The sequence below is a fragment of the Gallus gallus genome, chromosome 5 (assembly GCF_016699485.2).
Source record: "Gallus gallus isolate bGalGal1 chromosome 5, bGalGal1.mat.broiler.GRCg7b, whole genome shotgun sequence".
NCBI classification, from domain to species: Eukaryota; Metazoa; Chordata; class Aves; order Galliformes; family Phasianidae; genus Gallus; species Gallus gallus.
This window is the reverse complement of record NC_052536.1, coordinates 40,330,784-40,344,952: the sequence shown is the minus strand read 5'-3', so window position 1 is coordinate 40,344,952 and position 14,169 is coordinate 40,330,784. Positions and strand designations below refer to the sequence as shown.

Below are 14,169 nucleotides of genomic sequence, written 5' to 3'. Positions count from 1 at the left end.
TGTGAAAACAAGACAAGTGAACATGATCACTGCTTAAATACCTTATTTTCAGATTTGTAGGCTAATGTCTTTAGCTGCTTTGAAAATGTAAAACTGCCACCTAAGCCATGCAGTATTTTATTAGTAGGTCAGGAGAGGTACATATTTTCAGGCAGTATGTTGTAACACGAAACACTGGCAAAAACACTTCTTAAAAAGCTTTTCTTGTATTTCAGAGTGCTGCAGCCACTGCAGCTACATTGGCTCTCCCTGCTGGCGTTACTCCTGTTCAGCAGATACTTACAAATTCAGGTAACTGTCTTAACATTGAGGTCGTGTGGTGGTTTTGTGGGTGCTTGGGAGGGAGAGATTTTGGATTTTACTTGTTGTCATATATTGTTCATATATCAAAATCAGAGAATCTTCACTAAACTCTTGGACTGTTGCTCACCAGTCTTATGAACCTAACAGATTCAGTGCGAGTCTTCCCTGCTTTTTGGATGTGTGAATGAAGACAGACATTGCTGTCACTTCCCTTTGTGTATTTCTCAGTATTGTGGGGCATGATGCGAACTGTATTGCTAGACAGGTGACAAAAGTGCAGGATAGCTTCATCTGTAACTGCAGATAAGGTGTGCCTTAATGATTGTGGTTCCTGCTGTGCTCATACAATGGACTTCCTAATTTTGTTGGTGATGCCAATTTTATTTTAGATTTATCATGTATGTATACTGTTACGCTTTATGCTTAGAATATAATATAAATGTGACTTTCATGAACAGCTTCATTAACAGATGCATTATTTGAGGCCGTTCCCTCTAGTCCTGTCACTAGTACCGCAAAAGAGGAGGCTGATCCTACCTCACTTAAAACCTACTTTCAGGTAGTTGTAGAGAGCAATAAGGTCTCCCCTGAGCCTATTCTTCTCCAGACCAAACATTCCCAGTTCCCTTAGCCACTCCTCATAGGGCCTTGTGCTTCAGACCCCTGACCAGCTTCATTGCATTTATCTGAATGTGCTCCAGGGCCTCGATGTCTTTCTTCTAGTGGGAGGCCCAAAACTGAACCCACTAGTTAAGGTGCAACCTCACCAGTGCTGAGTACAGAGGGGCAATTGCTTCCCTGCTCCTGCTGGTAACACTGTTTCTGATACAAGTCAGGATGCCATTGGCATTCTTGGCCACCTGGGCACACTGATGGCTCATGTTAAGCCAGTTGCTGACCAACACGTCCAGATCTGTTTCTTCATGCAGTCTTCTGCCACTCTGCATCAAACCTGTAGAGTTGCCTGGGGTAGTAAAGGAAGATCTGAGAAAGTTTGTTTCCTAGAATCAGTTGCTTTTCTTGCCAGAGTAATTCACTTAGTCTGCTCAGAATCGTCTGGGACTTAACCTCCCTGCTTTATGCATTTGAATGTTTAATGGATACATGGTTGAAATAAAATTGAAATGTGTAGCTGTTCTAGAAATGTAAGATCTTCTAATTTCTAGGGAAGAACGTCTGTGTTTTAGAAGAGTATTATATTGTTACTTCTGTCATGCTTATTGTTTTCTTTTTCAGTTGCAAATATTTGTAGTGTGTTTTCTTTAAGGAGGGGTATGATAGCCTGCAGAACTGTATTTCCTTCCTTCTTTTAGATTTACTTACCTGTTAGAGTAAAGAGAGCTTTGTAGTTTGCACTGAAAGGAGAACAGAAAATCAATCTTTAGGGAAGTTGAGGGTTGTCTAATTTCTTCTCCTTTATTTGAGTAGAAATGTAAAGAGCGTGTTGGAATATGTCTTAGCTTTCCTTTTGCAGAGTTGGAGGCCAGCTGTACAGGCATGTGAGCTTTCAACATATTTTATGAAGAACAGGTGTAAAATAAAAAAGCTTTGGGATAGTTGAAGAAACAGACATCAAAATATAGGCATTGTGGAAAAAGGAAGGAGAAATGGATAATGAATATAAGGATAGACTTTTCAGAAGGACAACTACACATTAAATTCGTATAGACAGTTACGTACAGAAGGATTTCCCACAATCTGGTTATCAAAGTGACAAAAGTCCCAGAAGGGGGATGCCATCTGGCTAGACCTTGGAAATGCCACAGCACTGGATAAAACGTTAATGATGTGACTACCTGTGCTTCTTGCTTTGGTATATATTCATGTGGGTGTGGGTCTATTTGGAACTCTGTAGCTTGCGGTGTTCCCCAGAGGTTGAGGAATGCCCCCCCTTAAGCAGGTGGCCACTCCCTTTATTGCATCCCAGGATACCATTGATATCTGCTGGTTCATGGTCAACCTGTTGTCCACCAGGACACCCAGGTCCCTCTCAGCAGCGATCATTTCCAGATAGCCAGCCCCTACCCTTTACTGGTGTGTTGTTGTTATTCCTCCCCAGGTGTAGGACTCTGCACTTGCCCTCGTTGAACTTCCTAATATTCCTTTCCACCCAATTCCTAAGCCTGTCCAGGTTTCACATCTGGAGTATGGGAACTCATGTAGAGAGTCCAGCAGAGAGCCACAGGGATAATGAGGGGCCTTGAGCATATGAGGAAAGGCTGAGTAACCTGAGGCTGTTCAGCCTAGAAAGAGAAGACTGAGAGGGGAATCTTACCAATTCTTAAAAGTATCTAATGGTATACAATGCTCTTTAATTGTTATCAGTGTTCTTTCAGGAAACAGCTTTCTAAACTAAGGTAATTCTAAATGGAGATATCTGTTCCCTGATTAATTTGGTCTTTATTTATCTTACTACAGGCCAGATCCTCCAAGTAGTTAGAACTGCAAATGGAGCTCAGTATATCATTCAGCCACAGCAGCCAGTTGTTCTACAGCAGCAGGTCATACCGCAAATGCAGCCTGGTGGTGTACAAGCACCTGTTATACAGCAGGTAAAGAAAAGAAATTAATAGGTACACTTGAAAGTAAAAACCGGATAGTAATTATTAAATGGGCTTGCATTTTTTGCTGTCAAATTTAAACAGTATACAAAGACAGAAATAGCATATTTAAAAAAGGATTGTGTTAAGGATGTTTTCAAGGATGAAATATTTTGAAATATTGTTTCAAATGTTGTTTTTATTCTTGCAAGATTCAGACTAGCGTTGGTTTAAAATTGCTTTTGTGTGGGTCCAATGACAATTATATTGCATGCACAATTTTAGTCAGTATCCTTTCACAAATGTATTGATTGGTTAAATGATTTTGTGTTGCAGAGCATGTAGAGGAAAATGCCTTAAAAACACCCAAACAAATAAACAAAAACCCAAAGCATAAAAACAGCCCCACACCAAACCTGGACATTTCATTACTGAATACAGTATATTTTTTTGCTAGGATTTTTGTTCAGTTACAAGGTGAACTGTGCATCCAGATTGTGTAGGTATTGAATTTATTATTGTGTCATAGTTTGCAGCTTAGACATGAATAACAATCTGTAGTGAATTTCAGGTTAAGTATTCTGTAAAGAAATCTTAAAAATAATCTCCTATTTGAGTTTAAACGTTATTCCACTGTGCTTGGAATTGGAGTGCAGAAAAACACCAACTAATTGGAGAAGCTATGCTATTGAAGATTTAATTACCTGTCTGATATAAATGGAGTATTAGTAACTTGTTTCTCTAATTAGTCCAATTCAGATTGATATGGTTAATTGTCTTCTGTAAGTGCTATGGTAGTCTGGTGTGTTACCAACCACTATACTATTCCATCAGGTTTTGGCTCCAATTCCTGGAGGGATTCCTCAGCAGACAGGAGTGATTATTCAGCCTCAGCAGATCCTGTTTACAGGAAATAAAACTCAAGTTATACCTACAACAGTGGCTGCCCCTACACCAGCTCAAGCACAGATTCCTGCAGCTGGTCAGCAGCAGCCACAGCAACAACAGGCACAACCACAAGCACCACTTGTTCTCCAAGTTGATGGAGCAGGAGACACATCATCTGAAGAAGAAGAAGATGAGGAAGAAGACTATGATGATGATGAAGAGGAGGACAAAGAAAAAGATGGAGGTGAAGATGGCCAGGTTGAAGAGGTAAAATTAACATCATTTCAGAAGATTGCAGAATGCCTGTATTGCATTTTTAATTTTTTCCCCACAGTACTTAAAGGAAAACTGTAATCCTCAAAGAGTGTTACCTTCCCATAATCTTGAAAGTGTCAGTGCTATCTGTGTACTGTAGTTTCTTTATATTCCATACTGACGTGGTGGAAACTGTGTATTATCAGAGCACTTGACATGCAGCTGGTGTGACAGGGGATAACAGAAAAAACTGTTAATTATGATGAGTGCATTTTTAAAGACTTCAACATTAGTGTTTCCGATGATATGGAAAGGTCAGCCCTGATATCATTAATCCTTCATAAGCAAATGGAAATAATCAACTCCATCTGGGACAGTGCATTCCAAAGCCAGGTAGTAGGAGGAATGACAAAAGGTGAGTGTATTTCTAATACCGTGAGAGAACAAATAGATGTGGTGATTTGGCCTACATCTTAACTCACTGTTAGGTTGCCTTATATTGTACTAGAAGGGGCCTGAGAATGAAATTTGATTATAAAACATTTTTAAAAAACACATCTGACCTTGATTTAACTACGTCTGGAGTTAGGATTAGGAGCAAATGTTCTTAGTAACTCGCTTAATAATACTGTGTGTTTAGTTTAGATTTTCCATTTACTTGGTTTTGGACTTTAGACAGTGGTTCTTACCAAGTTTTGTTCTATTACACCAAAAAACACCACAGAAAAAAAGTTAATAAACTAAGATTACTTTTATTACAGTTTCTGGCAGGAAACTTTGTAGTCCCTAAATCTATCTGTAAGATGCATTTTGAACTGTCAGATCACTTACACAGTTCTCTGCAGATTTTCTAGTTATCTTAAGATTTCATTTAAAATCCCAGTGTGAGGAACATTTGTAGCATTTCACCGTCTGTATCACCCATGCACTATATGCTGGTAAAACTTAAAATTTTTATCAAGGAGTTAAACTGGATTTTATGTAATATATCTACAGTTGTGTCAAACAATATTTTTCTGTTACAAGTTTTATCCACATCACCCTTTGCATTATACTGATTGGTACTGATGTCAGTCTTGAATGTCTTAATAGTTGCCTTAGTAAGTACAGGTCATCATGCTTCAATATTGTGTTCTTTAATGTAGATTTTTTTTTATATGCCAAGGCTTTATCATCAGTATGCCACAGACCCCCCCCCCCCCCCCCATTACTTTTGGTTCCAGCATTCATCAGCAGGTAGTTAACAAGTTGAGTAATTCTTTAAAACTTAATTATAACAATACTTAAGTATCAGGAACTCTGGTATGCCTTTTTCTTCTCTCACTTCTATTTTCATAGTATAGCTTATATATTTTGGGGCAGGTGGCAAGTGGGAAGTTAATGATTAAGCAGAAGACCGAAGAAAAGACATTTTGCATTTATTAGTGGTTGTTTTACGCTTTTGAAGAACTTGATGTTTAGATGAGGTAGAGAAAGAAGAAGGAAAAAAAAAGGCAAATTTTTGCAGAAGCATTCTCACCATACTGCATGGAATGCAGTGTGTCAGAATTCTATTTTGGCAAACACTAATGGTTAGGTGCTGTGAGGAAAGGAGTGAGAATGATCTAGAAGAGGTATCCAATTTAGATGTGAGATTTAAGACAATCCTCTTAAGTACAGGTGGGACGGTCATGCAGGGAAGGAGAAATGAGACTTGCAGTTCAGTAGTGATACGCGTAAATACCCTTGTGGTGTCATTTTGTAAGACATGCACAGGTCTAAAGAAATAGTAAAGAGTAGAGGAAATGACACAACTTGGAAGACTTCTGAGGAGGAAAGACCACTTGTAGAAAGGCAAAAAGTTGAAAATAATTTTTAAAGAAAGTGAAAATATTTATATCTGGAGAAGTTATTTTTATCTATCTATGCATCACCTTCATATATCTTTTTTCCTCCTCTACAAACTTCCTATTTGTGTTGAGATCTGTTTCCATTTGCAGTACATAAGACAAAGATAAGTAAGTCCTGGAGTTTCTATTTCTAATGGAATGTAGAGAGAGTTGTGAATAATGTTTTATTTGCACTGCTTGGATGCTTTGGAAAAAAAGAAGAAAATATGGGTAAGGATAAATTTTTGTGAAGAGACATTGCAAACACTAGAACTTCTAGAATAAAGGAATGAAAGTGGTTCTGGTGGGTCATGATTTCATGTGACATGATGATGAAAGACTGCTGCAGCCATAATCTGTCCTGAACATTGAAACTGGGCACTGAAATTGCTAAGGACATCCCCTTAGAATTGTATCATGAAGGGCAGAAAAGAAATGTACATGAGCCCTCTGCTGGAAAGCTGAATACTTCACACCTCAAATGTTTATGGAGGTCCATACCAACAGACTGTAGCCTTGTCTGGCATGAATAATATAACAGCTATAACTTTATTAAACATTGCAACTTTTCCCATTTGTTTATTTCAGGAGCCTCTTAACAGTGAAGATGATGTGAGTGATGAGGAAGGACAAGAACTGTTTGATACAGAAAATGTTGTTGTGTGTCAGTATGATAAGGTAAAATATACAACAGAATGCAAGAAATCTAATTTCTCTTATTACTTCAAGTCACAATTTTTAAGTGATGAAATATCCTTGTGTGACTGTCTAGTATAGGTAGATCTGTAAGGGTTATAATGTGAATGTTAATGTAAGTACTACCAGTCATGTAGATGAAAGGTTTTTTTATTGGTTTTTTTTTTGTTGTTGTTGATTATAATCAGAAACGTTAGTTTGGAAACAGTTAATGAGAGTTACGAGAGACCTCAGAACAACAGTAAGGAAAGCTAGTTGGGAGCTACTAAAGCTGAGCAAGAGCAACTACTCTGAAATCCTCACCCTCTGAAAAAAACTTGAATTTAGTAGGGAAGACTGTCCATCTTGTAACTCTAGAGCCACGTGTTCACTTACCAACCAACCACTGCTCAGTTTGTTTTCATAAAATGCAAAAACAATAGCTCAGATGTTCTGAACAGAGTTCTCTCTTGCACAGTATGTGCATCAGCAGGTGCCTTTGGCACATGAGAGGGGGGCAAACAGGTAGCAATGCTCACAAAGAGCATCCCACCGCCCGTCTGAGATCTGTCCCTTGAGAGAGAAAATGGTGGCTTTATATGGTCAAGGGATGATTGTTTTTTGAATCCTAGTGAAACTTAGTCTTATAAGGAGAAATTTCACAGCTGAATTATGTGATGTGTGCAAAATTACACAGTTTTGAGCATGTTAGTTTTGTGGTATCTACTAGTTCTTTGTTTAAAAGGTTGTTTCCTGTTTGCTTTCTTGGTACTTGACATATTGTAGATCATCATGCCTCTGTCTTCAAAATCAGAGCTATACTTTGCTTTGTTGTTACTTGTACAGCTGTCCAAACATTTGGTTATTCTTTCTTTCATTCTCCAGATGTATTTTATTTTTCTGTATCCTTGTATATCTTATTTGGTATAGATAGATAATGTTGACGGAGGATCAGAGATATTCAAAACCTTCAATTTATCTGGGGTAACAGTTTTCTGTAGTGATTCATTTGTGCTTTTGACCACACTGAACATAGAGCTGATTACATCAATGTTCTACAGCACTCAGAATTTTGAATTCCTGTGTAGTAATAGTCAACTGCAACCTATATTTTTTTTCTATCTGCACAAGTTCTAATTGTTTTTTCTATCATTACAACTATCGCATACACTGAATGTAACCATTACTTTGTTACGCGATGATCTAGGACAGTGACATCGTTCTGCAGATGGTCTGTAACTGTTCTTTGTATGATTAGTCATGTTTTATCTTTTATCAGATGATTAGTGAATTAAACCATGCTCACTCCAACCAACACAAATATCTTTTGAAATGATCTCATTCCGCCGTAATAGCAGAGTTCTTACTCTTGGTTTATCATCAGTTATTTACCAGAGGACATTCCTTCTTGCCTTGTGGCAAGGTGTATCAGATGTGACTGGTGAGAGATTTCTGATAAATGCCATTTGGAAATGAGAGTATAAAAGTCAGACCTTTGCTGATGCCGCTAACTTGTTTTAGCTTAAAGTAACCATAGAGCAAATAATAGTACAAATAATTAATAGAGCACTGTGGTTCTACAGCACTAATAACAGAGGATGGAAGTTTCTGTCCTTGATGAAATGTGAAGAGTTGCAATTGGGCTTTCTTGATTTTTATGTGGCTATTGTAAATTTTTTTTTAACTTAATTTTTATGTTGCTTACTGACAAGTGGCCTTTCTTTTGGACAGTATTACACCTCTCTGAAAGATCCTCTTTCTTTAAATATCTTGTTGTCCCATTGCTTAATTGTTCTAATGATTCTGTGATTCTTTCTGATGGGCCTTTTGATAGGTGGCATGGATTTATTTGTTCTGTGCTTACAGTATGTTTTATTTTGTTTTCAAATAAGAGAACCCTAAAATATTCTTCTATCTTTAAATGACAGTTTTAAATTCAGTATATTCTTTATCTTGTGCCATTAGGAAGATGTAAAGAGAATATCTGTTATCACAGAATTGTAGGGGTTGGGAGGGACAACTGGAGATCATCTAGTTGAACCCTCAATTATATCACTGACCATTATGATAGGGACTCACTGAGGAGCAAGAATGAATGTCTTCTTTTTTTCTGTTCTAGTATTTCTTGGGTTGTTATTGATACTTGGACTGATTTCCCAGCTTCATCTTAGAAATTTTTGGTATACAAAGCAAGCCTTAAATGCTCAGTATTTTGATTGAGAAGACTGTATAGTTTGAAGTTGAAGATGGAGCATGTTGAGCACTCAGCTTCGTTCCATCATCCCCATCTGGAGATCTTACTTTTTCTCACATGACACTTTAAGATAGAACTGGAATGTAAATCATATAAAACGACTTATCATTGAGGACAAACTATAGAATATAAGATTAGCAGATGCATGCATTACCAGCTATACCATCTTGAGCATATTTTTTTTTTACCATAGAGATTTTCAGACTGAAGTCTTTTAAACGATCCATTTGCCTTTTAACCAGTTCTTAACATTCCGAATCGTAGTGTCAAACTACAATAATTTAGATAGAAAGTTAAATATGTCTACTGTCTATCTGTATATGAAGTAGTCAAACTATATCACAGGCAGAATGGAATTTAGACAGCAGAAGCAAAGAATAAACTTAGTGTTGGATACTTTCAGGGCTAAGTTTAAAACATCAGTCTTTGTTTCAGTGTTTGAAATAGAAATATATGTCTTTCAAGTGAAGTTTTGTGGTATATTGTAATCAAAGATAATTTAATATTAAAGCAGTAGAAGTTGATATGTATTTCTCATGTTTCCTTTCCAACCATCTATGCTTTGGATTTTACAATATCTTTGTGTTTGCATGGTTTCTTGACAGTTGCTGTGAGAATTTTTAACCTGGTTTGAAACATGCAGCTGAAACTGCTAAATCTATCATTAGGTTTTTTTTTTTTCCACAGCTAAATGCAGAATTGATTTTCAGTATATTTATAATAATTTAGTAATGTGTGTTTAATTGTTATTTTCTTTTTGCTGATATAATTTACTATATAGTTTACTTTATGCATTACGGCCTGTTTCTGATGCAGAGTAAGGCTTCAACTTTTTTTCCCCTATTTTTAGATCCATAGAAGTAAAAACAAATGGAAATTTCATCTCAAGGATGGCATCATGAATCTTAACGGAAGAGATTATGTATTTTCCAAAGCCATTGGGGATGCAGAATGGTGAAGTTTTTAAGACAAACAAAACAAAAACTCCCTGTAAAAGGAAAAAATGTTCAAAAGCAGGAAAGGTTGAGACTTGGACATATTCTCCAACCAAAATATGTTTCTGCACATCAAGCATAAACAAAAGTATTGGAACAAAGGTAAAATGTGGCAACAAAGACACTACTTCAGATGAGCAAGCCATGGACTGTAGCAGCTATAGCATTGTCTGGGAGCTGATTTTGTGTGTTAGGAATACCTTAATTATCAATTCTACATACAGGTACCTACAGCTGGTATTTAGCATGTAAGGCTTTGTCCCCCCCCCTTCTTCCCATGGTTTAAGATTTTAAAATACTTCCAATGATTGAAGGAACTCTTCCCTGTGATAGATTATTAATCTGAAAATGCTTATTGTGTGTACAAATCTTTGCTTTGAACACTTCCTTTTGGTAGTGAGGATGGTCAGAATGTTACTTCGACTGCGTGCAAGCTTTGTACAGAAGGGTAAGAATTAAGGTGTTAAATTTTAAATAACTTGTATAGGGAAAATATTTTTAATTCTGATATGCTCATTAATTATAATATCTATTTGTGGTTTTCAGTTCAGTTCCCCGTAAGCGAGTTGTTGTTCCTAGCAGTTATAAAATGTTAAAACGATCATTTATATTTCAAAGTTATTTTAATTTCATATAAGTGATACTTTTCATTTAGGACTGTATTTTTTTTTTTTAATACTAAGCACCTGTAGCTCTGGGCTCCCCCTGCCCCAAAGTCAGACTGCTTAACTTTCTAATTATATTCTTCCTGTTTGGTGGTGGTTTCAGTATTGTTGAACTGAAACTAATAATATAGTTTCCATTGACTTCTTCAAAGGCTTTTTGGAGGGCTTCTGAATCAAATGTGTAGGTAAGCACACAACCGATGCATTCCTTTACCTACTTACTACATCTATAGTACAGACATCCACTAAATTTTTAATATAGAAAGTAACGTTAAAACTATTAAAATCCTGGCTGCAGCTCTCGTAATCAAAGATCTGCTTTACTAAAAAGTATAGCCATAAGTTACTTGCAGTAGTTAATCTCTCTAAAGTTTCCAGGTGGCCTGGAATTTCATGAGGAGAGCTGCACAGCTTTGAGAAGACAAATTTTTTTCAAGTGTCTGTTGACTGACTTGGTAACAGAAAATCATAGTTAGAGGCTCTAGATCTTGTGTAGCCACTTTCTCATATGCCTTTTCCAGAGGTGTGGTTTTGTGATGATTTTTCTTTTAAGCAACAAGGTTGTTTCCCTCTGCTTCCCTTTCTCTCCGGAGAACTGAACATTTTTCTTCACACATTGGATATTCTTGCAAATTCTGCTTTCAGAAATGCAGTTACTTTTGAATGAGGAGAGGAAATGGGCATTATACCTGAGGAACTGTTGAGGAGACAATGTCCATGTAGCTCACCATTTCAAACGCTTTTCTTTCCCTGAGTCCTTGGAAAGGCAATGAGAACAACACAGCAGACATTATTTTAGTTACATTGAGAAGGACTTGCAGAAGCAGACAGTTGACCCATAAGTTATGCCCTTTTTCTGTCACTCTGGAGAATGAAACTTACTAAGCATTATTTAATGAAGTCACAGGTATATTTTAGCAGTATATAAGCACTGCCCTAATTTTCATTCTCTCTGATTTACTTGCCTTCAAGTGTATTCGTAGTCTCAGTAGTACTTTAACAAATAAACAAAATCCTCCAAAATACCCCTCCAAAGAGGGTTTCTTTACTGTGATTTTGTATATCTGTGCTCTCACTGATAAAGAATAAAACTGCCTCTAGGCCATGCCTTGAGCCATATGGTTGTTGTAAGCCATTTACTTACATAAGCTTTATGAAGAGTCAATTGATATTTTTTCTAATCCATTCTTTTGTAATGTCATTATTTAGAGTACATTTTTGGCTCGGGGCTTCAAGGTTTGTCAGACTGATCAGTGTTTGTTTTCTTCTGAACGAAGCAGATATTTCAGTTATTAATATCTGTACCACTGTTGACACTTCTCTGTACAACTGAGGTGAAGTCAATATTGTACCCACTAATTCCTTCCTTCTCCTTTTCCATATCTATTGCCAGTGAGTCTTAAGTAGTGGACTTAAGAATAACTCCCATAACAGCACAACGAAACCAACAAAAGGAAAAAATCCCTTTAGCTGTAGATTCCCGATGAGACTATTGGAACCCAGACTACTTGGACAACAGTTGGTTTTCATATGTCTTAGAAATTTTTTTACCCACTTATGCATACTAGAAGCTACACAGCCTTTTTATTTATTTTTAAGGGATAGCAGAATTTTCAAGGTAACTCAAGTTTAGGCTGTTCTGAAGGATGTCTGAAGCTATCTGACTTGCAGTCTTTTGCAAGCTAATTGTATGATACGCTTTTCAAATAAGTTTTGTCTTCAAATACAAGTACCTGTGAAGTTTTCTGTAAGCCAGTCAAACACAAATATACCAAACTGTGCTCTTATTTCTACATCAAGTGTTCCTTTTTTTAAATCAAAAAGCATGTTTTAATTTTATTTTATTGTAGCAGCTTGCTGTAAGAATGTAGTTTGCTTAATTTTACTATTGTACTTGAATTTTAATCATGGTTTTAACGATGTAACTGAACAGACCATTTCAGTAGGTTCCACAGAAACCATTCCTTCAGAGGGCAAGGGATTCCCATGTTCATAGTGCAGAAATGATTTTTTTTTTCCTTGGAAATAGTTTTCAATGCTGTTTTTTTTTTTTTTAAATAGTTCAGTATTACAGAAACAAATAATGATTTCAAGAGGACTTATTTAAAATTTGCACAGATAATGGAGCACCTTTTAATGACAGAAAAAATGGGGAAAGATAACTGCGTAATTGTAACCGTGATGACTGATGGAAATTTGCAGAGCAACAGGGCAAAATTGGTACTCTTGTGCTTTTTTGGTTTGCAGAATGCCTGTTTTGCCACTATGACAGTTTTTTTTCCTGTTGATTTCCTGAAAGAGTAAATTTCCTGTAGTGCTTCAATCATAAAAGCAGCTTTTTTTTGCTCTAATTCTGTTGGGTTCTTGTGTGTGCAATCATTTAAAAACATCTAAGTTGAAAACATGTTCAAATATGTTTTCTTTTAAAGAGATAATAGAAAATTTAGTCACATAAGGAACTTTATATTGGACTATTTAAATAAAATATGATTTTATCCCCCCTGAGTTGCTGGTTAGTGACAAGATTTCGTTGAGGCTTTGTACTCCTTGTTCCTACATTGTACTCACAAGTTGCGTTTGAACTTCATTCAGCTTCCTTAATGCAATTTAAAGTGGTAATTGTGGTCTGAGTTATTCCCAAGATGATGATACCTGATTCTGTAGCACAGTTTCTAGAAAAGAGCTAAGAACATTTTGTGTCATGTAATAGGATTTTTTACAAATGGTTTTCTGTTTCTGCTGCAGAATAGAAGTGCTAATGTAAATTTCACTGAGTCTGTGAAAATAATTCCACCATTTGACAGTTAGCAGTAATTATGTCACCACAGAGAAAAAATCCTCAATTCCAGTGAAGCAGTTGGAGACCTTGTTAAGTGAAGTGCATTTTGATTCAGTCTCCTCAGTTTGTTTAAAACAAAAACAAACAAAAAAAATCCTTTTAAAACAAAACAGCCAAAAGTTCTTCCCAAAGCAAAAGCTTCCCATCAACTGCAATAAGATGTTCAGGAGGTGAAGAGTAGTCTTAGGATAATGCACACTGATATTGGGCTGCTTTACACAGCACCATGGGGTTTGTTGCGTGCCACCCCCTTCCCTGCTCCACACACACAACTGAGATCAGAATTATTTTCAGACTTTGAGAGTAATGACTATAAAAGATGAAGAAACTTGCACATTGTTTTGTATTGGTGTCTGGCATTTAAAGTCTTGTTTTCCCATTGCTGTGATTGGTTGGGAAATGTGTAAAAAACAGTCCATTGGTTTCCCTGTTGTCTACTTTTTTTTAGGGAGTTCATGCAATGTGTCTTTTAATTATTATTTGGCGGACTTTACATTGTGGAACAAAAGGAGCTTTTTTAACAGGATGAACTACCTTGAGTTAGCTAAATGTACAGTCATTCAATGAGACATGTTCCAGAGTGCATAGGGTACCAATAGAATATGGAGTGGGGGAATATCCTTTTTTGCTGTTCTGAGCTACTATTGTCAACTGCTGTTGTACATATACTGTTATGTGTAAGGGGGTAAATATATTTATTATGTTTGTAAAATTCATTCTGTACAATTGCAGATCAAGGTTGCTCCTCTGTGATATACAGGATATTATGTTTCAAAGGCCATGCTTGGAATACAATTAGAGAACTTAGTATTTTGATGTACTAAGACCTATTTTAAGTTTAATATTTTGCCTTTGCAAAAACTTTAATTAAAGATGTTATTTAAAAA

General features: G+C 36.4%; 1 protein-coding gene across 2 annotated transcripts in view; it reads left to right on the top strand.

Moving 5' to 3' along the window:
- GTF2A1 (general transcription factor IIA subunit 1) overlaps nt 1–14,169 on the top strand; it is a 26,345-nt gene extending 12,176 nt beyond the window's left edge. For both annotated transcript variants that reach the window (NM_001031207.3, XM_046941782.1), the window contains exons 5-9: nt 216–291; nt 2,722–2,855; nt 3,678–3,998; nt 6,443–6,532; nt 9,634–14,169. In NM_001031207.3, the coding sequence (NP_001026378.2) occupies nt 216–291; nt 2,722–2,855; nt 3,678–3,998; nt 6,443–6,532; nt 9,634–9,741 (729 nt within the window). In that variant the 3' untranslated portion in view covers nt 9,742–14,169. The remainder of the gene's footprint in view (nt 1–215; nt 292–2,721; nt 2,856–3,677; nt 3,999–6,442; nt 6,533–9,633) is intronic.